At 42.3% G+C, this 27259-nt stretch overlaps 1 protein-coding gene across 2 annotated transcripts; it reads right to left on the reverse strand.

Moving 5' to 3' along the window:
- Window positions 1-383: 383 nt before the first annotated feature.
- Window positions 384-26320, reverse strand: LOC143735110 (uncharacterized). 2 transcript variants are annotated; one of them, XR_013202994.1, is made up of 8 exons: window positions 26001-26302; window positions 25427-25753; window positions 23374-23703; window positions 22765-23094; window positions 14857-15186; window positions 14396-14470; window positions 13504-13572; window positions 384-474 (listed from the first exon to the last, which is right to left on the reverse strand). XR_013202994.1 is itself a non-coding variant. In XM_077225259.1 (7 exons), coding segments are annotated over exons 1-7 (1446 nt in total). In that variant the 5' UTR covers window positions 26053-26320; the 3' UTR covers window positions 10263-13570. The 2 variants fall into 2 exon arrangements, 1 of the variants encoding a protein (XP_077081374.1); XM_077225259.1 differs by lacking the exon at window positions 384-474 and having other exon boundaries at window positions 10263-13572; window positions 26001-26320.
- Between the last annotated feature and the right edge of the window lie 939 nt (window positions 26321-27259).

The following is a 27259-nucleotide window of genomic DNA, read 5'->3' on the forward strand; positions in this document are numbered from 1 at the left end:
AAAAATTAACGTAAAATCAACAGTAACTTACTGGCAAAAAATATCCAGCAAGCTTCAGTATTTTATTCCACGGTAAAATTACTGTAAATCTGACTACAGCAGTTCACAGCATACTGTATAATAACTTACAGTATATTTATACTGTAAAATTAATTACAGTTCTTGCTTTTGCACTGTATTTTAAAATACTGTAAAGTTACCATGCAGTATAATTGATTAGGGTAGTTTTTATATTCACATATATACACAACATATTATAACTACAATCTGTTACACGCCTAAAAAAGAATTAAATATAAAGGCTTGTATGCAAAAAATATTTCACACAGTTATATTACTGATTATTAGATGTCACGTCAATTATGACAACACCCCCAGAAGTCAGTTTAAAAACTTTTATTAAAATTGAATTCATTAAACTGTAAAAACATTCCAGACTTGGAAGGGCCAATGCAGATCCCAGATTTTTGCTGCCTATAGAGAACAAAACACAAAAATTGAGTTGCACTACAGCTTGACAAACATCAATGTGATAAACAGCTTTCATTTAATTTACAGTATATGGAACCACAATACATTCAACCAGGAGATGTGCCAAAACTTAATAACTTTAACGTTAAATGAGAATGAAACTATATGAGGGTGAGTACATTTTTGGGTGTACTAACGTTATGCCTTTAAACTAAATTCTAAGATCCTAAACTACTCGATCCATGTTAAAATCTGAAACCGCTCTAATTTTATGAATTTTTAATGCGTTCTTCAATAGCTGATAATGATTTACCTCGGGGATTATAAAACGGGGATTGTAGCCTAATGGTCATTTTCGTGAATATCAAACGAATATCAAATATACAACTAAATTAACCGCAGTCCGTTGGCAGTGGCTGTATCCAGACATCAATAAACTAACGTTAGTGCACTTGAAGAAGTGAATGAAAACGAGTGAGCAAAATCGAACCCTCGTCTGGTCTGAATGACCGTGGATGCAGAGATGAGGGAATTTATTCGACGCGACTGTCACTGCCTGTGTATTCACTTTAACTGTGTATCGGTTGTACTCACGTTATAGAAATGAAAATTTTGTCAGTAATTACTCTCCCTCATGTTGTTCCAACCCCGTAAGACCTTCGTTTATCTTTGGAACACGAATTAAGATATTTTTGATTAAATCTGAGAGCTGGATCACTCCTCCATAGGCTTCTTCAGGGATTGAAACTAGAAGGGATGGTCAGGGATGCCAGCCCAGAAAAGTTATTAAAGACATAGTTAAAATAGTCCAAGTGACTACAGTGGCTCAATCTTAAGTTTATCAAGTGGTGAGAATAATTTTTGTGCGCAAAAAATACAGAAATAACGACTTTATTTCAAATATTCGTTTCCTTCTCTGTGGGCCTCTAGTCAGTTAAACTAGTGTGCTATAGCGTAGCGCTACGTCACACGTAGGCTCACTATTGGCCGGACACTGGTCATGTGGGTGATGCGTGTGACGTACAACAACAGAAGCGTATGCTGTTAAACTAGTGAACTGATTTGAGGCCCACAGAGAAGGAAATGAATAGAATTAGCATTTTTGGGTGAACTAACTGTAGGATTACAAATTTATTTAAATGTTTGATTTAGATTTCCAATACAATAGTATTTTATATTGAGAAAGTTTATAAATGATGAGACCAGGAAATCTCTGCAAACTGTAGGGGTTCCCAGCGGGATATTCCTGACTGTCCCATCTCAGTACGAGAAGGCTAGGCTTTTCCTGTTCTCGTTGTTTACCGGGTGAAGAGTCATGCTGAGCAAGTTTGAACACCTGCTATTTTATTACTGAGACCATTTGTCTCATCTCAGTACGAGAAGTCTATGCCTTTCCTGTTCTCATGTCTCAGCTCATTTACATTCTTTGTTCATCACAATGTAATCCCTCCCCCTTGAAATGTATATAAACTACAATGTAAAGACTAGATTAGACTTGACTTGACTTGGGTACGAAGCAGACTTCAGCAAATAAAAATCCTGCTTAAATAAGTCTCCTGGTTTTCGCTTCTGAGTTTTTCTACACTGAAGAAGGAAGAAGTTTACAACAGATGGTGCCGTGACCCGGATGGAGAAACTGAAACTCAACAAAGAATGAACTTTTGAAACTTCAAAGCTCAAAGATCTCAACAAAACTGACTAAGTCTCCAGCTGCATTTTGAAACATCCAGCTAAACAAATATTGCCAGACTGAATCTTTCCATGTTCCTCCAGATTAAAAACTTCAAGCTGAACCAAGATTTCCAGGCGGAATATTTCTATACAACAAAAATTTGGTGAGTTTCACTCCATTCAAAGAACCGTTGAAAAACCAGTAAAAAAAATCTGTTATTCCTCTGCGCCATCAGAGAAGAAGTTAACAAACAGCTGTAGGGTTTGTTAACTAAAGTTATCCTCTAAAGTTGCTTTTAGAGATGAAATGTATCCTCTGTTTTTCAGGCAGGGAAGATTAACGTACATGTTAATACTGTTTACCCTCTGCTTTGCCAGGGAAGTGTTTTATCCTCTATAAAATTAGGGAAGATTAGCATCAAGTGCTAATATATTGTACCCTCTGTTTTCAGGCAGGGAAGATTAACTTACATGTTAATATTGTTTTATCCTCTGCTTTGCCAGGGAAGTGGCAAATGTTTTTTTCAGGCAGGGAAGATTTTAGCATAAATTGCTAGTAATTTGTGTATCCTTTGCTTTAGGCAGAGAAGGTTAGCATTAACAACAGTGATCTGTGTTAACGAGTGTACCCTCTGTGGATCAGAGAAGTTTTAGTGTCTGTTTGTGTTGGCAACAAAGAAAACTCACAACAATGTTTAGAAGGAATGCTAGACTCCCCACAACAGAAAAAGGTGGTCTCGCTACTCCTTTATGGACAGAAAGTGAGTTCAGGTCATTGCTAGGGGAGCAGATGGACTCCATAGTGACTGAGTCAGTCAGATTGGATTTGAGAAAGAAATTTGGTATTCACCCAGAAAAAGTATGGTCTATTGAAGAATGCAAGAAGGTGTTGGGTGCATGTATCAGGAAGAGAAACATAAAAGGCATTATTTTCTGTCACATGGAATTTAGCTTATCCATTGCACAAGAACAATCTAGGTGTTTAGCTAAATTAAAAGAACAGAACAAACAATTGCACTCTAAGGTGGGCCATAACAAGGCCTCAACCAAATGTGACTCAGAAGACCAACAGTCAGTTGAAACTTATCCTGACTTACAAGCATTCTTTGAAACAGATGTAGACATCCCATCAGTAACTGATAAGCCTATAGATTCAGTAAAGGTATGTGTCGCAAGAAGATCTCAGGGAATTGAGAGAACTGAAAGTGTTCCTCCCAACTCTTCTGTTGTCCAAAACCAAACTGTTGCCAAAGCACTCGGACCTAGAGACATAGAAAGACTATCCCAAAGCTTACCTTCAGTACGCACAGATTTTTCTGAATTCAGAAGGGCATTGATCAGTAAAATGCGTCTTTACGACATGTCGTTGGCAGAAGTCACACAGCTGATGTCACAAATTCTAACTGAATCTGAATTCAACAGTTTTGAGTCTGCTGTTACTTCTGAACTACAACATGCCAGAAAAGATGAATTGAGAGAGGGAGTTCTGAAAGCATTAAAGAACATTGTTGGACCAAACATGGACTGGTCAAAGATCACTAGTTGTGTACAGAAGAAACATGAGAATGTTAGTGAGTACACTGAAAGATTTTGTCAGGCAGCAGCAGCATACAGTGGTATAGCTGACACTTCAGAGAAGGTGCTAGAAGATAATGGTCCCCTAGTTCGCACATGGTTTTATGGTCTGTTGTCAGAACATAGAAAAGCATTGCCTTTCTTAGACTTAACATGGTCCACTAGAACCATACAAAACAACTTAGACAGTTTGGCTGCATGGGAAAGAGACTCTGATGTCAAGGAAAGAGTAAAAATTGCAGCAGCATCCTTTAAGGTCAACACAGAGAATCAACAGAAACGCAAATGTCCTAAGAGAGAGGGCAGTAGTTGTTATTATTGTGGTAAACATGGACATTGGGGAAAAGAGTGTAGGAAAAACAAAAATAACTTTAAACAAGTTAACAATGTTACTCAGCTACTACTCAGTCTGCTTGCTACTCTGAAACAGCCCCTCCCCTCATCATTAAACTGGGGCAGCTGGTTGACGTGTTAACCATTTGGGCTGTGAGTGCTTTATTTCCCCACTAACTTGCAACAGAGATAAAAGACTTCTGTTTTTGTTTAATAGAACAAAAGGAAAGTGACTATCTCAGTTTTTCCTTTGGGGGACACTGGTTAAAGTAGACTCACAGCCTTAAATGTTATTTTACAGCACAGGCCTTTCATCATTAATAGTGTTAGGTCAGACTGTAAACGTAAAAAAAACCCTCATGCAGTGTCCACAATAATGCCGAATTTTGTCTTACTGGTGCACGCTGCACCTGTCACGAATCCGTCCTCATGTATGATGTCTGCTATGACTGAAGTTTTGTTAGAGGATGAAGGAGAAATTACCACAGATGAGCAGGTTATGCAGTAACGTCCATCACGGAAGTGTTAGCTTCAGGACGTCTTCCAAATCATTTTTCAGCTCAAGCTGCAGAACTAGTAGCCCTAACGAGAGCATGCACGCTAGCTTCAGGATCAGTTGCTTATATCTACACAGATTCCAGATATGCTTTTGGGGTAATTCATGATTTTGGTGTCATTTGGCAAACCAGACAGTTTCTAACTTCTGCTGGATCCCCCATTAAGCATGCTGAATTAGTGAAAGATCTAACGTTTTCCATGAAACTTCCAAAGAAATTAGCAGTGATCAAAGTGAAAGCACATCTCACAACTAATACTACGGAAGCTAAAGGTAATGCTCTTGCTGATATAGCAGCTAAACAGGCTTGTTTCTATGCAACTGTACAAGTGTGTTCAGGTAGTGCAGCACAGAAGAAAATTATGCCTCCTGAATCAATAATCAGAATCAGAATCAGAATCAGAATCAGAAAGAGCTTTATTGCCAAGTGTGCTTGCACACACAAGGAAATTGTTTTGGTACTGAGGCTTCCAGTGGACATATACAAATACAACATTAAACATAATACTACAAATTATAAGAATAAAAAATAAAAATATAAATATATGAGAATAAAACTATCACAGTTGGGTTTAGTCAGAATAGACATTTTCAGATTTACAGATTATGAACCTATTTACAGTGTTTTGAATATTATAAATAAATAAATCTACATATAAGTATCACCTGAGTTGTGGGATATTGCACTAAACAGTGGGAGTATTGCACTTACAGGCATATGCCTTGGGAGGAGTGTTAACTGTTCAGGAGGGAAATGGCCTGTGGGAAGAAACTGTTCCTGTGCCGAGATGTTCTTGTGGCCAGTGATCTGAGTCTCCGTCTTGACGGTAACAGTTCAAACAGGTGGTGTCCAGGGTGAGTGGAGTCTGTGATGATTTTACCTGCTCTCTTCCTCACTCTGGAAGAGTACAGGTCCTGGAGGTTTGGCAGGGGGGCACCAATAATCCTCTCCGCAGTCCGGACTGTCCGTTGTAGTCTCCTGATGTCTGATTTGGTAGCTGAACCAAACCAGACAGTGATGGAAGCGCACAAGACAGACTCAATGACGGCTGAGTAGAACTGAATCAGCAGATCCTGTGGCAGGTTGAACTTCCTCAGCTGGCGAAGGAAGTACAGTCTCTGCTGGGCCTTTTTCACAGTGGAGTCAATGTGATTGTCCCACTTCAGGTCCTGAGAGATGATAGTGCCCAGGAACCTGAATGACTCCACTGCTTCCACAGTGCTGTTCATGATGGTGAGTGGGAGGAGTGCTGAGCTGTTCCTCCTGAAGTCCACGATCATCTCCACTGTTTTAAGCGTGTTCAGCTCAAGGTTGTTATAACTGCACCAGGCAGCCAGCTTTTCAACCTCCAGTCTGTAAGCAGACTCGTCACCGTTTCGGATGAGACCGATGACAGTGGTGTCGTCTGCAAATTTCAGGAGCTTGACAGTGGGGTCTTTAGAAGTGCAGTCATTAGTGTACAGGGAGAAGAGCAGTGGGGAGAGAACGCACCCTTGGGGAGCACCAGTGCTGATTGTGAGTGTCTTGGATGTGTGTTTCCCCAGTCTCACTCGCTGCTGCCGGTCCGTCAGGAAGCTGGTGATCCACTGACAGATCGAGGATGGTATGGAGAGCTGGGTCAGTTTGGCTGTGAGAAGACCAGGCATGATGGTATTGAAGGCCGAACTGAAGTCCACAAAGAGGATCCTTGCATAAGTCCCTGGTCTGTCGAGATGTTGCAGGATATAATGCAGTCCCATGTTGACTGCATCATCCACAGACCTGTTTGCTCTGTAAGCAAACTGAAAGGGATCCAGCAGGGGTCCAGTGATGTCCTTCAGGTGGGCCAACACCAGTCTTTCAAACGACTTCATGACCACAGACGTGAGAGCGACAGGTCTGTAGTCATTAAGTCCAGTGATTTGGGGTTGTTTGGGGACAGGAATGATAGTGGAGCGTTTGAAGCAGCAGGGAACTTCACACTGCTCCAATGATCTGTTGAAGATCTGCGTGAAGACCGGGGCCAGTTGGTCAGCGCAGGCTTTTAAACAAGCAGATGAGATGCCGTCTGGGCCTGAGGCTTTCCTAGTCTTCTGTTTTTTGAAGACTCGGCTCACGTCCTCCACACAGACCTTAAGCTCAGGTTGGATGGCAGGAGGGGGGAGTGATAATTGGAGAACAGGAGGTGATGCTGAATGTGTGAAGTGCAGATCAGACCGGGTGTGTGGTGTGAATGAGGGCTTTTCAAACCGGCAGTAAAATGAATTTAAATCGTCAGCCAGGTGTTGTTTGTCCACAGATCGAGGGGATGGTGACTTGTAGTTGGTAATGTTCCTCAGGCCATTCCAGACTGATGATGGGTCGTTGGATGAAAACTGGTTTTTCAGTTTATCAGAGTAGTTCCTTTTAGCAACTCTGATCTCCTTTGTCAATCTGTTTCTGGCCTGGTTATACAAGATTTTATCCCCACTTCTGTAAGCATCCTCTTTGGCATGACGAAGGTGTTTGAGTTTCCCAGTAAACCATGGTTTATCATTAGTGAATGATAAGAATGTCCTGGTAGGAATGCATGTATCCTCACAGAAACTTATATATGATGTTACAGTATCTGTGAGCTCATCCAGATCATTGGTAGCAGCTTCAAAAACAGTCCAATCAGTGCAATCAAAGCAGGCCTGTAGATTCTGCTCTGCTTCATTAGTCCATCTTTTCACAGTCCTTATTCCAGGTTTAGCTGATTTCAGTTTCTGCCTGTAGGTCGGTATGAGATGAACCAAACAGTGATCAGAGAGCCCCAAAGCTGCCCGTGGGACGGAGTGATATGCATTTCTTATTGTGGTGTAACAGTGGTCCAGTATATTACTGTCTCTGGTGGGACATGTAACGTGCTGTCTGTATTTTGGTAGTTCACGGGAAAGATTTGCTTTGTTAAAATCCCCAAGAATGATTAAAAGAGAGTCTGGGTACCTTTGTTCCGTTTCAGATATTTGTTCAGCCAGCTGTTGTAGCGCCGCGCTCACGCACGCGTCTGGAGGGATGTAAACATTCACGAGAATGAAAGAGGAAAATTCCCGAGGCGAGTAGAAGGGTTTACAGTTTATGAAATGTGCCTCTAAATTAGGAGAGCACATCTTCTTCAGTGTTGTTACATCTGAACACCAACTTTCGTTAATGTAGAAACACAATCCACCACCTCTCGTTTTCCCTGTTAGCTCCGCGATGCGATCCGCTCGGAACAGCTGGAAGCCCGGCAGATGTATTGCGTTGTCCGGTATGGCTTCACTCAGCCAGGTTTCAGTGAAGCACAAAGCAGCAGAGTTTAAAAAATCCTTGTTAGTGTGGGTGAGGAGAAGAAGTTCATCCGTTTTGTTAGGAAGGGATCGGAGATTCGCGAGATGAATGCTGGGGAGTGCAGTGCGCAGGCCGCGCTCGCCGAGTTTAACCAGCGCGCCGGCTCGCTTCCCGCGTTTGCGTCTGAACGCGCGTTTGAACAACAACGCTGCCCCTCCGACGAGAATGTCCAGCAAAACGTCCGAATAATCAAAAACTGTAGAAAAGGTTTCTGGTGTGTGTTTCCTAATGTCCAGTAGTTCGTCTTTGGTGAAACTGATAGGAAAAGAATGACTAAACGCAGAACAAACGAACAAAAACAACACAATAGCTGGAGAGCTCCACACCGAGGCAGCCATCCGCGGCGCCATCTTGGATTAGATGATTGATCTGTACAAAGACGTTTCCTCCATTAGAACCAAAGTGGCATGGGCCACATCAAGTGATGTTGATTACAGCAGCTGCAGTATTGTGTCAGGGAAGGAAAACCTGGACTCATTGTACACACTGTAAAGTGTTCCCCCACCTACAGGGATAGGTTAGGACACGGAACCAGTGAGGAGCCCAGAGAAGAACCGAATGCAACAGGCTTCGGGGGGTCAAACTCTGCGGTGAAGACTCCCTCATAGGCCCTATCCTAGTCCATCCTTACCTCACTGTTCCTTAGGTGTCAAAGGAATTAAGAAATAGGGAAAGATGGAACAACAATAGCAGACTCAGAAAAAGTTTACAACCCTAGTGTTTGAACAAATACTGCTCTACTGTTTAGCAGACTCGGAAAAGTTTACAACCCTAGTGTTTGAACAAATACTGCTCTCCTGAGTGCTGCACCGGGTTTTAATGGATCCAACAGAGAACTTGAACAAAATCCAACAAGACATTCTTGATCTTTCAGCAAAATTACACCAGATGACTGAAGATAATTCTTCATGTTTCGGAAACTTGTTGGGTAAACTGTGGATATGAATAAAGGAAATAGCAATTCTGCTGTTATTTCTTCTACTAGCGTACTATCTATGCGTCCACAGTATCAAGTGTTTCATTCAACAAATGACTCACGCCCCTCACAAAGAAATGACAGTTCCAAAAAGAAAAGACTATTACCCTTAAGTACTTCACAGACCCTAAATTTGCATGTTTGTTTCTGTGTCAGCATGCAATTGCAGAAACAGCAACACAGAAGTATGTGCCTGTAACGATCACAAGTTACAAGAATTAACTTTTAAGTGTCTACATTTGTATTTTGTGAGAGTTATTTAGAACTCTCAAAGGGGGAAATGTAGGATTACAAATTTATTTAAATGTTTAATTTAGATTTCCAATACAATAGTATTTTATATTGAGAAAGCTTAGAAATGATGAGACCAGGAAATCTCTGCAAACGGTAGGGGTTCCCAGCGGGATATTCCTGACTGTCCCATCTCAGTACGAGAAGGCAAGGCTTTTCCTGTTCTCGTTGTTTACCGGGTGAAGAGTCATGCTGAGCAAGTTTGAACACCTGTTATTTTATTACTGAGACCATTTGTCTCATCTCAGTACGAGAAGTCTATGCCTTTCCTGTTCTCATGTCTCAGCTCATTTACATTCTTTGTTCATCACAATGTAATCCCTCCCCCTTGAAATGTATATAAACTACAATGTAAAGACTAGATTAGACTTGACTTGACTTGGGTACGAAGCAGACTACAGCAAATAAAGAATCCTGCTTAAATAAGTCTCCTGGTTTTCGATTCTGAGTTTTTCTACACTGAAGAAAGAAGAAGTTTACAACAGAGCCCTTTAAAGAGGTTTAATAAGCCCTGCTGGATATTTTAGCAAATGTAAAAGGCACATCATCGCTCTCTAGTGTCCAAAGCAGAAAATCACATCTCTATATCTCTAGTTGTTTCCATCTTATAAAAGTGATTTTTGTTTGTGATTTGGTTATTAGTCTTATGATATGAATAGAACTGATAAATGGTGGATTTTTTAGTAAAAGCAGCAAAAACAGCATCATAGCACTGAGATCAACGTGAAACAGCGATGTTGAAAGCTAACTAATATTATGCAAGTAAAATTCATAACGCTCAGTTACAATCAATGTAAAAACTGTCACAGAAACCTTATCTAAGAATTCAGATTTCTAAGAACAGCCTTCACCTTCCTCCAATATAAATAAAACGAAATAAAAACTGATTAAAATCACAGTTGATTAGACACTGGGCATATTGCTTAACATTGAGTTGTACAGTTAGTTAGCTTTAGTAAATGTCAAAAGTTGAATCTTAAAATGTTACAGGTGAACATGAGTCCATTAAGTAATGAACAGAGACAGTCAATCTATAAATGATTAGCTTAGTTCAGTTATTTCTGATAAACTTTCCAGCCGTAATGAGTGAAACGGATCTTTTTTAATGTCATTCATCACATAAAAACACAGAGACCTTTCAAGAGACTTTCATTGTTACAGAAAATAAACTAGTGTTTTATGGGCTAACATTTTAAAGCACATTTTCCCTTTTCTGTTGCAAAGTAAAAATCAATAAATAATAATAAAAAATATTCCAAAGTGCGAGGCACCGAAGTTCTGTCTTCTACTGAGATTGCGCTTTTCTGAGGCCTATCATAGTACTCTAGACACTGGCATGAATTTTCTGAGAACATTTACAATAAAGTGCACCATGTGACACTTCTAAATCCTGCAGTTGATTTGGGAACCCCAGATCTCAGAGTTCAGAGAGATCTGATGATGTTCAGTAAGACAATGCTCTTTCAAGCTCTTTGAACAAGAAAATCAAACAGGATAAACTGAAGAAACAGAGATTTGTACAATTGCAAGAATTTTTCAAGTTTTTTTACTTGAAAGTGTATTCAAGTAAAAGCTTAAAACATCATTCAGAGGCTTAATATCAGTAAACATGCTTGCACAGCAGCCAGTAGCAGGTGTGGAACATAAAAAAAAAATAAAAAAAATGTTGCAAATGAAAATACAATAGGCATTTTTATCCACAGTGTCTTCAGTTACAAGTTCAGGTTCTGAGATTGAGAGTTTGATCAAGGACACAATGGTGATATTTCACGGATCAACCCTTGTAGGATTTTAACTGACTTTCTTTAACCAAAAAGATACGCCATTACAAACAAAAACACAAAGTGCTCCATAGACTTAAACATAAATAAAAAGATTCCAACTGAAAACACCAGTTAAAGTAACGTGATTATCAGAGACAACAGCATGCTGGTGTTTTCATCAGGGATATTCCTCTAGTGTTGTCAATAAACAATATTGAAGATTGTAACATTACCAGTATCAGCACAGACTCAGTTCAGTACCTGAGTGTTTGACTGACAGCCGACATGTGAAGAGATTGTCTTGCAGTGTGACATTACTTGGTCAAAATATCCATCTTGAATGATTCATGTTCAGTTATTCATGAAATGTCAATAAACCCCAACCCTCAAACATGAAAAACAAAGCACTCTATTGTATTGCTGCCATCACATTTCTTTGTTTCTTACTTTATAGCTAATTAACTGTTTGTATTCCTCAAGCAACGTTTACATAATAAATAAAAAAAGATATATAGTTTGACTACATTTTTAATGCATTTTTTAAATGACTTAACTGAATTATAGCTAATTAGTTTGAATTTGAATTAGTTGAAATGGTGTTGAGGTGTTATTTCAGCATTGTACCTAATAGTGTAATCTTGGTATTGTGGCTCTATTTTTCTCTGCGTGTGGTGAGTTTTTGCTGATCCTCTTATCTCATTCATCTTCTCTTTTTGAAAGAATCTAAATAATAAACTAAATAAATAAGTTTATAGACTAACTTTGATGATGGCTTGAGAAAGCATAGCAGGGAAGTTTGAAGTAGTTTTAACTTAAGTTTGAAGGTTTAAATTTTAAAGGTTATATGTTTGATATATATGTTTAATAGTTTTACGTTTTAGTTTAGTAGTACAAGCTAGAATTTTGGATAGAAAATATAGATAGAATGGAAGCTTAAATGAGTTTATCGCTTAGAAATATTACATAGAATGACAGTTTAATTGAGTCTAAAGGGTTTCTGGCAGTTTAAATTAGAATTTTGACAGTTTGAGTTTGAACAGTGGCTTAAAGCTCCAGTAGGTAGCTTTTGTAAACAAATATTTGTTAAAACTTTCATTATGTCCTGACAGTAGAATATCAGACAGATAATCTGTGAAAAAATCAAGCTCCTCTGGCTCCTCCCTGTGGTCCTATTGCCATTTGCAGAAATACATCGCTCCCGGTCAGAAACAACCAATCAGAGCCAGGAGGAATGTCTTAGCAGTGTCAATCACGCTCGTGTACGCGCTGATCACCCCTCTCTTGCACAGCGCGAGCGTGTACCGTCGTTCGTGACTCTTCTGTTCGAACTCGTTCATCCAAATGAACGAATCTTTTTCGAGTCATTTCGTTCATTCAGAAATGACTCGAAAAAAGATTTCTTCATTTTGAACGAGTCTTTTTCGGAGTCATTTCGTTCATTCAACGAACAAAATGACTCGAAAAAAGATTTGTTCATTTTGATGAACGAGTTCGAACAGGATCACGAACGTGCATCACAGAACAGAGCAAGGCGAGCATTTGTGCTTATAAAAGTTTTTTATTTATTTTTGAAATGGCCGATCGTTTCGCTAGATAAGACCCTTATTCATCGTCTGGTATCGTTTAAAGCCCTTTGAAGCTGCACTGAAACTGGTATTTGGTGCTTGAAACATTTGTGTCCTATTGAAGTCCATTATATGGAGAAAAAGCCTGGAATGTTTTTATCAAAAACCTTAATTTATTTTCGACTGAAGAAAGAAAGACATGGACATCTTGGATGACATGGGGGTGAGTAAATTATCAGCAAAAGTTTTTTTAAAAGTGAACTAATCCTTTAACGTTATCTTACTAGCTATTTATAACTTATAGAAAGAGTGCAACGTTAGAAAGTTAGCTGCTACATGTATTGCAAAATACATAATGATTTGAGGACCAAGTTTGTAGTCAAAGTATGGGCAGGCCATAGTCAATGTAAAGCATATTGTTGATGTTTCGCCCCTATTAGTAAATGTTCCATAACTGTTTATAATCCGCCGTCATCGGTGGTCCTGCTTACTAGCCTGTGCGTTAACGGCAGGCTCCGCTGTGGGGGAGGAGCTGTGGGGGGAGGAGCTGTGGAGGGAGGAGGTGTGGAGGGAGGAGCTGTGGAGGGAGGAGGTGTGGAGGGAGGAGCTGTGGAGGGAGGAGCTGTGGGGGGAGGAGCTGTGGAGGGAGGAGCTGTGGAGGGAGGGCTGTAGCGCAGCAGAGAACAAGGGGGTTGGACCTGTAAGTTGTGCTTGTTCAAATTTTCAGGCTGAGTCAACATTTTCTCAAAACTCCCTACTGCAGCTTTAATTGAACATTCATTCAATGCAAGTCTATGTGATTATTTTAAAGTCTTGATTGTAATTTTTAGGAAAACAGGAGGGTTTGGTGGATGTAGCTTGAAAACTGAGAAAATTTTAGTGGAAGAAGAAGAAGAAGAAGAAGAAGAAGAAGGAAAGCTTAAAGAGTAGATCAGAATGTTGGATTTCTCAAGTAAACATAATAATGTTACTGTAGTGTCTCAATGGCAGCCTCAGTCAGACTGATCAGGGGAATTCACATCCGTCCTCTGCAAGACATCCTGTAATAAAACAGATTCACAGAACGTAAAAGAAAGGAATGGGACTGATGATTCTTTGACACAAACACAAAAATACTAAAGACTTGAAATTTCTTTTTTCCCCTGATATCTGAGTAATGCATGGTGGCTTTCTTTTACAAAAAAAATAAACATGTCTTAACCTTCATCCTTCCCTCGCAAATTGTTACAAAAGTTTCAGAACTCAAACATTCCTCCGCACAGCAAAAATAGCTTTTGTTGAAACCATCTTCTTAAACAGCACATCTAAAATGCTTGACTATCATACTGGTGAATATGAATAATACAGTACTGGTGCTCTTAATAAAGCTGCACTTTTTGTTTTCATATTTTTTGTCGTTTAGTTTATTTGGGAGTTTACTTGTAAGAAACATCTATATTACACCCTGATCCTAGACTAGAGTTGTAACCGCCTATATGGTAAATAAATAGAATTATAATAATATAACGATAGCAATACAAATTATTGTAATTTTAAATTACATAAAATGTATTCACGTATTCATCTTTATTGTATAGTAAAACAGTATGGGAGTCTTGAAGTGTCAGTTATTACTGGTGTTTCTATGCAATGATTTCTGAGTGAATCTACATAAAACGCACAAACATGTTGCAAACTCACAGATCTGAATCAGTTTTTCTACAGGCAGATTCAGTGCACATATATATCTTATCTGATTAATGGGATTCGTCCTGTTGCCTGCACACTGTACTACTAACAAGAATAAAAATGTTCACTTTAAAGATTAAAATTTTCAAACAATAAATATCATATTTTCATCTTGTTACTGTATGTAATACTCACATATGTAAATCACAGCAGCAGCAAGCAGCAGAACACCAAGAACACCAGGAACAACAGCAACAGCATTTATTCCTGCTACAACAGACAGACAGTCATTATTACTTACAGAGTGACTGATACAAACAACTTTACCAAAATATATGTCTGTTACTTTGGTCATCATTTCTATCACATTGAATTAACTGATAAATGGCGCCTTCTGGTGGGTTAGAAGAACAGCGTCACGGTGAGCTGAACGGGAAACTGCATTCATAATTTTATGTATTTTGCATGGTAATTGTATGATGTGCATGTTAAGGTGATAGAAATCATTGCAATTCTATTTCTTATATTAATTAATTAATTATTAATTAGTTAATTAATACAAAAATATAATTATATTATGAGTCCAAGTCACTATTTTAAAGAGGCCACAATGAAAAGATTTACTGGGTTGATTTGAGTGACTTCATGATACTCACCAGTGACAGTAACACTGAAGTTTTTTATGATGCTGAATCTGATGTTGCTGATCTGTAGTTTATTTTCTCCAGTGTCTGTGTTTCTGGTGTTTGTGATGGTCAGAGATCCAGTCTGATGATCCAGCTTCAGTCTGTCTCTGAATCTCTCATTACACTGTTCATCTGTACAGATCTTACTCTGATCTCCAGTGATTTCAGCGATGAGAATGTCATTAAAATACCACATAATCGAATTATTTGTTTTTTCTATTTCACCAGGATCTAAAGTGATTGATTCTCCCTCCTTCACTGACTTTCTCTTCATTTTATCTTGTTCTGAAGAAGGAACATCTGAAACACAAGCCAACAGATGATTGTAGGTTCCCTTTCAGTCGATAACGTCGGACGTAGTCGACGCGACTGAAATGGGATCACGCTAGGGAGCCTATCATCTTCGAGTACTATTGAACGAGCCAATGTAATTGGCGTGCGTGATTCGCATCACACACTCCGCCCCCGCGGCGCGGGTATAAATACGGAAGTGGATGCACGCACTAGTTGCCTTTCGCTTCGGAGCCGATCGTTTGATGTCTCTGAGAGTGCTGTTGTCTACAACGAGCGAGTGTGTAGGTGTTCTTCAGGAAGACTCTCCCAGTGCTGGTGTTCTACAGCGCGAGTGCAGCGGTGATCGCGAGCTTTGAGCTCTCAACTGCTGTTTTAACAGCAACAAATTTCTAAATGTTTGTGTGTGTTGATGGCTGGTTAGAGGGCGGAAAAGTGAGTGCTTCACTGTTTCAGTTCTCTGTTCAGTGTTGCCGCGGTCATTCCCCTGTGTGCTCCGGCACTGGTGACGGTCCTATTTTCTGAAAGAGCAACACGGGTGCGTTTGCGTCTTTTTCAAGATGTCATTCCGCCCGTGCGTTTCTGGGTGCGGTCGTTCCCTGTCTCTCTCTGATGGTCACAACTGTTGTGTCACGTGTTTGGCTTACAGCACGCTGAGACAGCTTTTGTGGACAGCTCATGTGTTGTCTGCTGGTCCATCTGTAATGGGTGGGCCAGCGGTTTCACTCGGGGCTCCCCTGGAGGACAGGACGCCGATTGCAGCATCAGAGGGTGAGCTGACTTCTGGAGATGATGACTCGGCTGCATTGTCTCCCTCTGGGAGTTCAATGTTGCCCGAGCCGGATCCAGAATTATCAGCTATGCTGAAACGGGCCGCCGAGGCTGCCGGGCTCGAGTGGAACCTCCACCGTGTCCCGTTCAGTCTCGGTTGGAATCTGGAGTTTGGTATCTTGGGGCGGGCCGCGCTGGTTCTCAGCTCGCCGCCCCAGTGCCTTTCTTTCCCGAAATGCATGGAGAGCTTATCAGGTGGTGAACAGCATCTTTCTCTGCCAGAAACTGCCTGAATAGCTTTTCCCCCTCATTACCCTTGATGGAGGAACGGTGAAGGGTTGCGAGGTGTCCCTCCATTGGAGCGGTCTGTCGACACAGGTGCACCTGTGTCCGGCGGCCGCTGCCTTTTGGGGGGATCCTCGTCTCCCCCCTAAGGCCTGTGAGTTTCGTCCGTTCCGACGGGCAGAGCTTACAAAGCCTGTGGGCAAGCCCCTTCCTCTTGCGTGTCATGGCGTTGCTGCAGGCTAGGGCACCCATGGCATGCACGAGGGTAATCCAGACCGTGCGCTCATAGGTGAGCACCGCACTGCATCCGACCTCACCCTCCGGGGTACGGGTGTCGTAGCGTGCGTGATCGGTCTGGCGATGTCCACCTTGGTGGTCCAGTAGCGCCTTCGTTGGCTCAGCCTGGTTGGTATGGCGGATGCGGACAAGGTTCGGTTCCTGGTCTCCCCAATTTCCCAGGTTGGGCTGGTCGGCGACGCGGTGGAGAACTGCATCAAACAGTTCTCTGCCGCTCAAGCGCAGACGGAGGTCATCCGGCACATCCTGCCCCGGTGGCCAGCTGCTGCCTCCACCCGCCGCCGGTGGCAGCTCCTCCGCCTGCTCGTCGCCGTGGGCGTTCTCCGGCCGCCGCTCCTGCTGGCCCTCCGCAGCAGCCTCCACCCAGGCCTCAGCAGGGAGCCGGCCGCAGTAGAGACGCCCAGCCCGCTCCAGGCGCTGCCAAGCCAGGTGGCAAGCGACAGCGAAAGCATTCCGGAGCGGGCCGCCCAGGAATGGATGAGATGCTCTTGGAGTGGCACGATCACTCCCTCCCCCCGGGTGAGGGCCGGGTGGAGCCTTTGTTTGTGTGTGTGTCTGTTCCGCCACTGGCTCCCTAAAAAAAAAAAAAAAAAAGCGGAGCAAGCGGTACCCACACTTCAAAGAGAGAGCAATTTCATCTGTTCCTGGGTCCCAAGAGGGCCAGTCTGGCGGGTGTGACCCTGTATAGCCTTACACCCCTCAGCTCCCCCTTGGTCGCCAGCAGGCAGCTTGGTGCGTTCGAGGACCCGGTCATCCGCCTTCTCACGCGCCCCCTGCCGCTTGTGGAGACAGGTAAGTGTTGCACAGCACACTAACACCACTCTCTCTACTTTGCTGCCCCACCTCAGGCTCGGCTACCCCGCTCAAGTCAGTGATAGTCATCACATTAGGTGTTGAGCAGACGTGCTCCTGAAAATTCAGTGATATTCATCACACCGAGTGTTGAGCAGTGCTCCTGACTTGTGCGTGCTTATCTTATCCTGCTGGCGAAGGATTTGATATAGCCGCTCCTCCAGCCGGTACGAAGGCCAGTTGTAAACTCGTTCTTCGTGCTACTAGGTGGTGGGTCGTGACCATCTTGGCCCAAGATTGGTCTGCAGCTTTGACCTGAAAGACATGTGCTTCAGATCTCTACCTTCCGCACCGCAGGCCATCCTGTGTGTTGCGTCTAAGGGTGGAGTATCAGTACAGTGTCCTTCCCCTCGAGTGCTCCAAAGCCCGTTGGGTCTTCAGGTCAACTGGAAGAGAGTAATCTCGCCCACGGGCTGAGTATCTCTTTTCTAGTTTTGGAGAGGTACTCGGTCCAACAGGTCTCTCCAATGAGAATGTGTTCAGCTGGTGTTGAAGTGAGAAAGGGTCCCACTGAAAGAACTTTCAGAGGCTCCTGGGGTATATGGTAGTCGCAGCCTTTGGCTCCCTCCATATGTGACCGCTTCAGCGCTAGCTTCACGATCGAGTCCCGAGGTGACCGTGGCAGAGCAGCTCACCCTGTGTGACTATAGTTCATCCCGGTCTGCTGCCAAACCCTCTTCAACAGAGCGGCCATGTACAAAGGGCGTGTTTCAACGGGGGCCTGGGCGACCCCCGACTACACGGGCATTCGTGCCTCGAGTTGTTAGACATTGCGACCGTTGCGCAAGCTTCCCCTGCATGTCACAAACTCACCCGTCACCTCCTCCTTGGAGTCAGACGCTTCTGAGGGCGCCTTATTCCACTCCTCCCGCTTACTCAATCGTGCCGCCATCGAGCCTCACGACAGTTATAGCCAGGGCAAGTGGAGACTCCATCCCCTGGGTCCGGCTGGGTCATGACCATTCCGGGGCCGCTCAGTTGCCCCCCCGGTTTTATTTTTCCGCCAGTGTTTGGGTAAACCGAGCGCACTACCCTTGGACAAACACTGGGACTCAGCGGCCCCAGGGGCCCGCAGAAATGCGTTTAACCCCAGTGAGCCTTCTAAAAGTGACTGCGACTCATGGTCGCCTTGCGCCTGCAAGTCAGTGAAATCATCACTCTTCATGTTGAGCAGATTTGCTCCTGAAACTCAGTGAAGTTCATCGCACTCTGGTGTTGAGCAGCAATGCTCCTGTAGCTCAGTGAGTCCATCACAGGTAGCTCAGTGAATTCATCACACGCAGTGCTGAGCAGAAATGCTCCTGGTGCTCAGTGAAGTTCCTCGCACTCAAGTGTTGAGCAGAAATGCTCCTGAAGCTCAGTGAGTTTATCACACTCAGGTGTTGAGCAGTAATGCTCCTGAAGCTCAGTGAACTTGTCACACTCAAGTGCTGAGCAGAAATGCTCCTGTCGCTCAGTGAGGTTCTTCGTACTCAAGTGTTGAGCAGAAATGCTCCTGAAGCTCGGTGAGTTTATCACACTCAGGTGTTGAGCAGGAATGCTCCTGAAGCTCAGTGAACTTGTCACACCCAAGTGCTGAGCAGAAAATGCTCCTGAAGCCCAGTGATCTTCACATGTTGTGTTGAGCAATGCTCCTGTCTTTTGCGCCCGTCACTTGCACCTACGTGCCATGTCAGGAGAGGAACAGGTCTTCATAGTTGCCCCTCATTGGCCCAACTAGACCTGGTTCCCTTCAACAGCCTTCCTGACTTCCCCTGGAAACTCTTTCGGGGACGGGGCACGATGGCACACGCGTTCTTCCCCCGGAGATTCCGGGCGGTCTTACATCTGAACGCGGAGGTTCAGGTGGCTATCACAAGAACATGTGTTAGTTACCATCACTTCTGCGAGCACCCCCTAGAATTGGGTAGCGTGCTTACGCCTTTAGAAGTGGAACCTAGTCGTTGAGTGCGTCTTCTCCCCTGAGGAGATCCTGAAAGCTTTCGATCACTTCAGTGCTCTCTTTCCCGCAAAATGGGTTGCAGTAGGCTGTTTTCCTAAATCACCCTCAAAATGATGTTGCCTCGGTGTTTAAACGACGCTCATCGTGTTGCAGAAGTATGCAGAAGAACGTTCTGATCGTCAGGTTCCTGAGGAGCAAGGTCTTGTAAATCCTTGTGTCCCTCTTTATCCTCTTGGGCCTTGTCCCTGGTGCGACTGCACTGCAGAGACCGCCCCTGAGTCACTGCAGGTAGTGAGTTAAAAATTCTGTTATATCAGTTCTCCTGCTCGCGTGGTCTCTACTAGAGGGTAGGGACTTGCTCGCTTTCGGTCAACGTATTGTGCCTGGAGTCTGGGCCGGCTAACTCTCACAAGCTGAGACCCCGGCTCGGATTGTGCCCAAGGTTCCTACCTCTCCCGTAATAGGAGCAGGTGGTGAGCCTGCAAGCGCTGCCCTGGAGGAGGCAGATCCAGCCCTGGCTTCTCTGTCCGATTCGCTTGGACGTGTACAGAATGCAAGTCATAGACCTCAGACCAGCTCTTCAAATATCTGTTGGAATTCAGCAGAGAGGGAAGGCTGTTTCCATGCAAAGTTGCACTTAGTGCTTGCCTTCATTTCGGCAAAGATCCGAGATGCAACATGTCCACTTAGGTGTTGAGCTCCTCTATGATGAGTGTAAAGTGCTCCGCCTGGGCGTTGACGATATACTTTGCTAAACAGATTCTAGAGTTGGGGGCTGGACGACACCTAGTTGAACCGCTGCTTCCCGTGGGCTCCCTTCTCATGAAGCCAGTTTCACCGTGAGCCCGGTTCAAGTGTCGGCTTGCGGCGCCATTCCCCTCCTATGGACTGGATACGTGCGCCTTTCTACTCCAGTTGAGTTCCCTTAAAATTGAACCCTGTTGAGTTCCTCCACACCCCTCCGACGTCGGACGTGCGGAACGTCTGGTGTTAGGCCTACCACTCGTAAGCAGTGTGGAACCTGTGTTAGGCTGGGTCCATATGTTGCGGTCCCTTCGGTGACCCCATATGTGTATTCTTCCACGATACGGCTCCCTGCGGTGAGCCCGTGTCTTCCCTCGGCAGAGTCTCTCTGCCGTCACTGTCCGGTGTGTCTCCCCCCGTCTTAGGCTGGAGCCACCCCAGTGACATTCCATATGTTAGACTGCCCGGTTTCCGCCCAGTTCATATGTGTATTCTCCACATTTCCTCCCTCGGGTTGGATGTGGCTTCCGCAGCGTCCCTTCCTTCCAACGTACGGGGAACGCTTTCCCAGTGGTCCTGTAGGAACAGCAGTGACTTCCCTGGCCTAAGCCCTGTCCTTCCCCGCCTTAAGTTTGCGGGGGCATCAGGAGGCTTTGGTTTAGGCACTGGAAGGTGGCAGCGTTAGTGGCGTGTTCAATGGTTGATCCCATTTCAGTCGCGTCGACTACGTCCGACGTTATCGACTGAAAGGGAACGTCCTGGTTGCGTATGCAACCCACCGTTCCCTGAAGGAGGGAACGGAGGACGTAGTCCCCTTGCCACTACCGCTGGACCACCGCTGACCCCGGGTTACTCTCGGCTCCTCAGCGAAAAGCAACTAGTGCGTGCATCCACTTCCGTATTTATACCCGCGCCGCGGGGGCGGAGTGTGTGATGCGAATTACGCACGCCAATTACATTGGCTCGTTCAATAGTACTCGAAGATGATAGGCTCCCTAGCGTGATCCCATTTCAGTCGCGTCGACTACGTCCTCCGTTCCCTCCTTCAGGGAACGGTGGGTTGCATACGCAACCAGGACGATCTTTTTAAATAAACTAACTACACAACATCAAGAACTGTGGATATAAAAATTGATTCCTCATGCTTATCTTAACGTTCAGCCTATTTCCAATTTGTTGAAATTTAGTGCTTATAAAACACAATTTGCATAGTTGTTTTTACATCAAATCCTCTGCAGTTTGGATTCCTAGTGAACAAAAAAAAATGCATAGTAGTATGAAACACATAGTATGAAATAACAGATGCATTTAAAGGTGCAGTAAGCAATTTCTGAGAAACGCTGTTGATATTTGAAATCAACCCAAACAAACACATCCATCCCTTTATTGCCTCGCCCCCAAAATTGCATGAACATGCAATGCATAAGTTGATGTCAATTTATCATAGCTGAAGCAAGGGCAAAATTATTTTTCCGGTGATATTCCTCTGACCTTTTGTAATGTCTCTCAGCCATATCTCTTTCTCTGATTGGCTACAAGTGTGTTGTTGTGCTCAGTCTGATCCACTTTCAACAGCATTTCTCAGAAATATCTTACTGGACCTTTAAACAGATGATAATTAATAGTGAACAAAGATTGTTTGATGAGGTGTCATCTTCACCAGACAAAACTAACTGATAAAATAACAACTCAAAAAACAAAAACAAAAATTGGTTTAAAATTTTAATAAAATAAATTTGTAGTGAATTTTTACAAATTTCACTTTAAAGGGGACCTATTATGCAAAGTTCACCAACATGTTTCCGGTGCGGATTCCTGACCTGTGTCCGTTCTCAAACCGTTTAGTATTTCCACTGCAGAAAAGGGGGTTCAAGGCCAGAAAGATCGGTTCAGTTTCAGCTATAAATACTTGCTGGTCTCGAATGGAACTGGGGAGTGGGGGTAATGCTGTTCATTTAAATTAAGTATACACAGGCTTTACAATGGCACGAGCAAGTGATTTGAGTGCTTAAACAAAATTTCACTATAGATGATAACTAGTCAACGCGTTTTTCTATGCTCACGGCCAAGGAATATACTTTGAGAGGTCTGCGCACTCAACTGTGTGTGAGACTGAAAATTAAGTGTATATCTATACAGTATATACTGTATGCCTGCTGTATTTTATGACGTAACGCAAGGGTTAGGCCACGCCCACGATACGTGGAAAACAGTCTACATGTTCTCGGTTTTATCAATTTATCAACTAACCATTAAGAAACATCTTCATTTAGATGCATTCTCAGAGGTTCTCCTTCATTACTGTCCGACTCCACCTCTGACATATATCAGTGTTATTCTCACTGTCATTCATTTTTGTTTTCCTGTTTTGTTGTTGCTAGTATCCGAGGCACGAGCTGTTAAGACACAGCCCTCTTCTGGAAAGGGGGGAGCAGCAGCTCATTTGCATTTAAAGATACAGACACCCAAAAAGAGGCATTTAGGGCATGGTATAATATATTTGTGGGGTATTTTGAGCTGATACTTCCCAGACACATTCCGAAGACACCTGACACTTATATTGCATCTTTTAAAAAGTATAATAGCACCCCTTTAGCAGTAAACGTGAATTAATGTACACATTAAAAAAAATCATCTCTAAAATGACACTGCAAAAATATTATTACACATCATTGATGCAAATTAAATCGACTCACCACGAACAGAAATGTGGAATCTCTTCATGATGCTGGACCTGCTGCTTATGATCTGTAGTTTATAAAGTCCAGAGTCTGTGTTTGTGATGTTTGTGATGGTCAGAGATCCAGTCTGATGATCCAGCCTCAGTCTGTCTCTGAATCTCTCCTTTCCTTCATTACACTGATCAACTGTACAGATCTTACTGAGATCTCCAGTGATTCGAGCTATACGGATGCCATTGAAATACCATATAATTTTCTCTTGTTGGCTTGTTTTAACATCAGTATTTAGAGTGACTGAATCTCCCTCCATCACTGACACTGCATCTGTATCAACACCAGACGCACCTGAAGAAGAAATGAACAGTTCATTATACGGCAAACAAAATTACAAATTGTAATTTTCTTGTACAAGATTGTGAAAAGAGAAATATGTCTGGATTCATAATCTAACATGCAAACAAACAGCAGACGAACATCACTGACTTACACATTCACTCATCAGACAAACATACATTCAGTCTCAAGGATGCTCTTATACATAATGACTTCTCTGACTTCTTATAGTGGATCAACCGATGAGATCAAAGATGTATATATTTATTGAGTCAACACTATTATACTCACTAGCGACAGTAAAACTAAATCTCTTCTTGATGCCGATTCTGCTGTTGATGATCTGTAGTTTATAAAGTCCAGCGTCTGATGTTCTGATGTTTGTGATGGTCAGAGATCCAGTCTGATGATCCAGCTTCAGTCTGTCTCTGAATCTCTGAGTGCCTTCATTACACTGAACATCTGTACAGATAAATCTCTGATCTACAGTGATTTGAGCTATTCGAATGTCATTAAAATACCATTCAATCTTTTCTTGTTGGTTTGTTTTAACACCAGTGTTTAGAGTGACTGAATCTCCCTCCATCACTGACACTTTATCTTTATCAACAGCAGACAAACCTGAAGAAGGAGAAAAAGAAAAGCCCCAATGAGCAAAACAAAATTAAACAGCAGGATATGAATATGAAGAATATGAAAAGCTAGTCTATGACCGGACTAAACCAGCAAAGGTATCAGCACATCATTCTATTTGTCGATATTGCACACCCCTGAATGTAGCATGTAAACAAACAGCAGAAGAATATCATTGATTTACAGATTCACTGTTCAGACAAACATATATGAGTATACTGAATGGTCTTATTTAACATAATGAACATCATACAATTCATGAATATTCCATAGCTGAATGTTACCCATGGTAATACTTCATAAAATTGTGCTATTTTTCTATTTTGTTGTGTATTATGATGTTATGATGAACTATATGCCTTTCTCCACTGACGTTCTCAATCAAGTTTCCGAAGAAAGGAGACAAATCACAAATTACAGAGGGATCACGCTGCTATCAGTGTCAGGGAAAGTATTCAGTAGGGTTCTGCTGAACAGAATGAAAGATCCAGTCGACGTTCTACCTAGATCGATCCTGTACGGACCAAATTGAAACACTGCAAATTATAATTGACCAGAGACCATAAGAAACAATGAAGTCTGGCATAAAACCAACCAGAAGGCTGCAGAAAAATAAATTAAAAAATGACGTTGGAGATGGATAGGGCACACTTTACGTAAGCCAACAGATAACATCACAGGCAAGCCCTAACATGGAAGCCACAGGGCACGCAGAAAAGAGGCAGACCAAGAAACACATGGCGCCGAGATCTGGACGTAGAACTTAAGATCATGAAGATGACCTGGAACCAACTGGAGAGGAGAGCCCAGGACAGAGACTCTTGGAGATCCCTTGTAGACGGCCTATGCCCCAGTAGTTTTTTTTTTAGATAAATATAAATAACTTTTTATTCATAAATATGTCCTCAATGGTGCACAAATACCTCTGCCATTGATCTGACTTATCTTTGTAAACAAAGAATTTATTATCTTTATATACATGTGATGGGTAGGTCCACGGAGGCTTTCATGTCGTTCCACCGTCTTGAAAAACTATAATAGCAGAGAGGGTCAAAAAGTATTAGGCCAACGCATTTCCACAACGCGTTTTCGTTCAGAGCCAGCGTCACGTAACTGAGAGCAGCTGAACCGGACAAGAAGATTTGAGAGACGCTTGTCACTGCCCAGGCAAGTTTAAAAGGCTGCACTGCACGGTTATTTATAATGGAGGACCACACTTATGTGGAGCCACAGGACCCGAGATTGCAAAAAACAAGGTTTAATGTCGGGATAGCTTTTTCCAGGTGGAAAGAGTTGATGCAGGAAAAAGCTTTCAAAAGAGATGCTGAACTTGCCTGCTTTCTTCTCAACAGGTAACGTTAAGTCAATGTTACAGCCTAAATTACAAGCTTTTTTTGTCGCTTCTCTGCCTTTGGAAACTTTCAATTCTATCAAACATCCGTTTGATCGTTGTGTCAAGTTGCAGTTTGTTTGAAATAAACCTGTTCACCCGAAGGAAAACTCGATGAAGTGCTATTAGAAGACATCCTGTCATAGCTTTTTGGTACACAATGGCTACCGTAGTTGCAACACGCATTTGAAAAAGCTGTAGAGCACTATTCGTTTGAATGCAAAATACAATTTCACCACTAGATGGGAGAAATTCCTACACATTGTCCCTTTAAGGGATAAAATTATTGACTATAGGGGGACTTTAAAAATAACGACTTACCATGGACAACAACAGAGTATGATTCTCCACCGCCACGTTTTTTCCTGGAGATCCATCTATTATAAAGTCCAGAGTCTGTGGTGCTGGTGTTTGTGATGGTCAGAGATCCAGTCTGATGATCCAGCTTCAGTCTGTCTCTGAATCTCTCTTCACACTGAACATCTGTACATATCTTACTCTGATCTCCAGTAATTTCAGCTATGCTAATGTTATTAAAATACCATATCATTTCTTCTTGTTTTTTTTCTTCTATACGATATTTTAAAGTGACTGAATCTCCCTCCATCACAGACACTGACTCTCCATCTGTACCAACACCTAAATAACCTGATGAAGAAATTAACAGTTACAAACAGATTAACAGAGCCAAACAACAACACAAAAATCACGTTCATTGTTCATTTTTATAGTTGACCAGAAAAGAGACTGTAACAAATAAATGTCTTAGAATGGTCTAGCAAAATACATACAGCCCTATTAAACTAATTTCCGTCGAATATGAACTAAAATGCTTCACGTTCGTTCATCGTTATCCTAAAGAGAAAAGAGAAATTATAACCTACAAATGTCTTACCGTACAAAAGTAAATAAATGCGCAATGAGCGCATATTTGAGACATTCTGCATTTTCACAATGTTTGCCTAAAATGACAGCAGATTCGGTGATGTAGGCTAAAAGTGCTGTTTCACCAGTGAAACTGAAAGTAATCTGTGATGCGTCCAATGTTCTTTAAACTGTACAAAACAAAATTCTTTTTCAGCTTCTGTTTGTAGTGATGGGTGGTTAGGCTCGTTTGAGATGAGGAGAAGAGAGGAGAGAAGAGAAAAAAGTGCAGCCAAGACGGACATGCAGATCTCTCTCGTAGAAGAGGATCAGACATCATAGGCGGATCTCGCGTCATTCACGTGATTCACGCTCGCTCATGCACCGTGTTGCTGCTTGCTGGACATAAATGGATTTAGGTTCTGTTGTTTTTATCTGAAAATAAATATGATGAACAAGACATTCAAAGCATTTGCTATTTTATTCCATCGAAATACGTTCCATTATTTTTTACTTTAATACAGGCATGTTTTTTTTTGTTTTTTGTTTTTAGAAATATGACAACAGTTATATGAATTTAGGAATATTCACACATAATTTATACACATAAAAAAATTATATCAGAGTTTTAAAAACAAACATTTTAAAAGAGATCAATACATCACAGTTGTTAATAACCATTGAGCATTAAGCTGTGTCATCAGCAAGTCGTTTCCCATAATCCGAGCCAGCACAGCCATGTGGGGCCCACATGGGTTTGACCTGGGCTATCTAACTGGGACCCAGACAGTTTTGCACCCGGTTTCCATGTAGGCCCCACATGGGTTTGCCCAGATAAAATGATCACAGCTCAGTGTGCACACTACAGGCTGTTAAATGTAACACTGATCAGTGTTGGAGTTAATGAGATAATTAAGTGATTGAATAATGATTGAGCATTATTGATGAACACCTGCTGTTAACAAGCAGAATCACTGAAGAAAAGAGAAACACAAGAGCTACTTCCAGTCACAGCCTTAGATGAAATCAACTGAAGATAAAATACACAAAATCTCTCAAAATCTGATTAAACAACTCCACAAACCGCATTACCAGCTTCACTTATTACTAACCAGGTTTACTTTATTTCTGTTAGATGTCTACAGAAGTTCTTATTGAAAATTAACAGAGGTAAAGATGTTGATTATTTATTGAAAATAATAGTTTGGTTTGATGTTACCATTATGGTGATAAGTGTTTGCTTTAGTTGGGCTATTAACTTTTTAGCATCAGTTTTTCTCTGCTCAGTTG

This window comes from Siphateles boraxobius, unplaced genomic scaffold (genome assembly GCF_051911475.1).
Source record: "Siphateles boraxobius isolate OS27281-9 unplaced genomic scaffold, OSU_SipBor_1 13, whole genome shotgun sequence".
Taxonomy (NCBI): domain Eukaryota; kingdom Metazoa; phylum Chordata; class Actinopteri; order Cypriniformes; family Leuciscidae; genus Siphateles; species Siphateles boraxobius.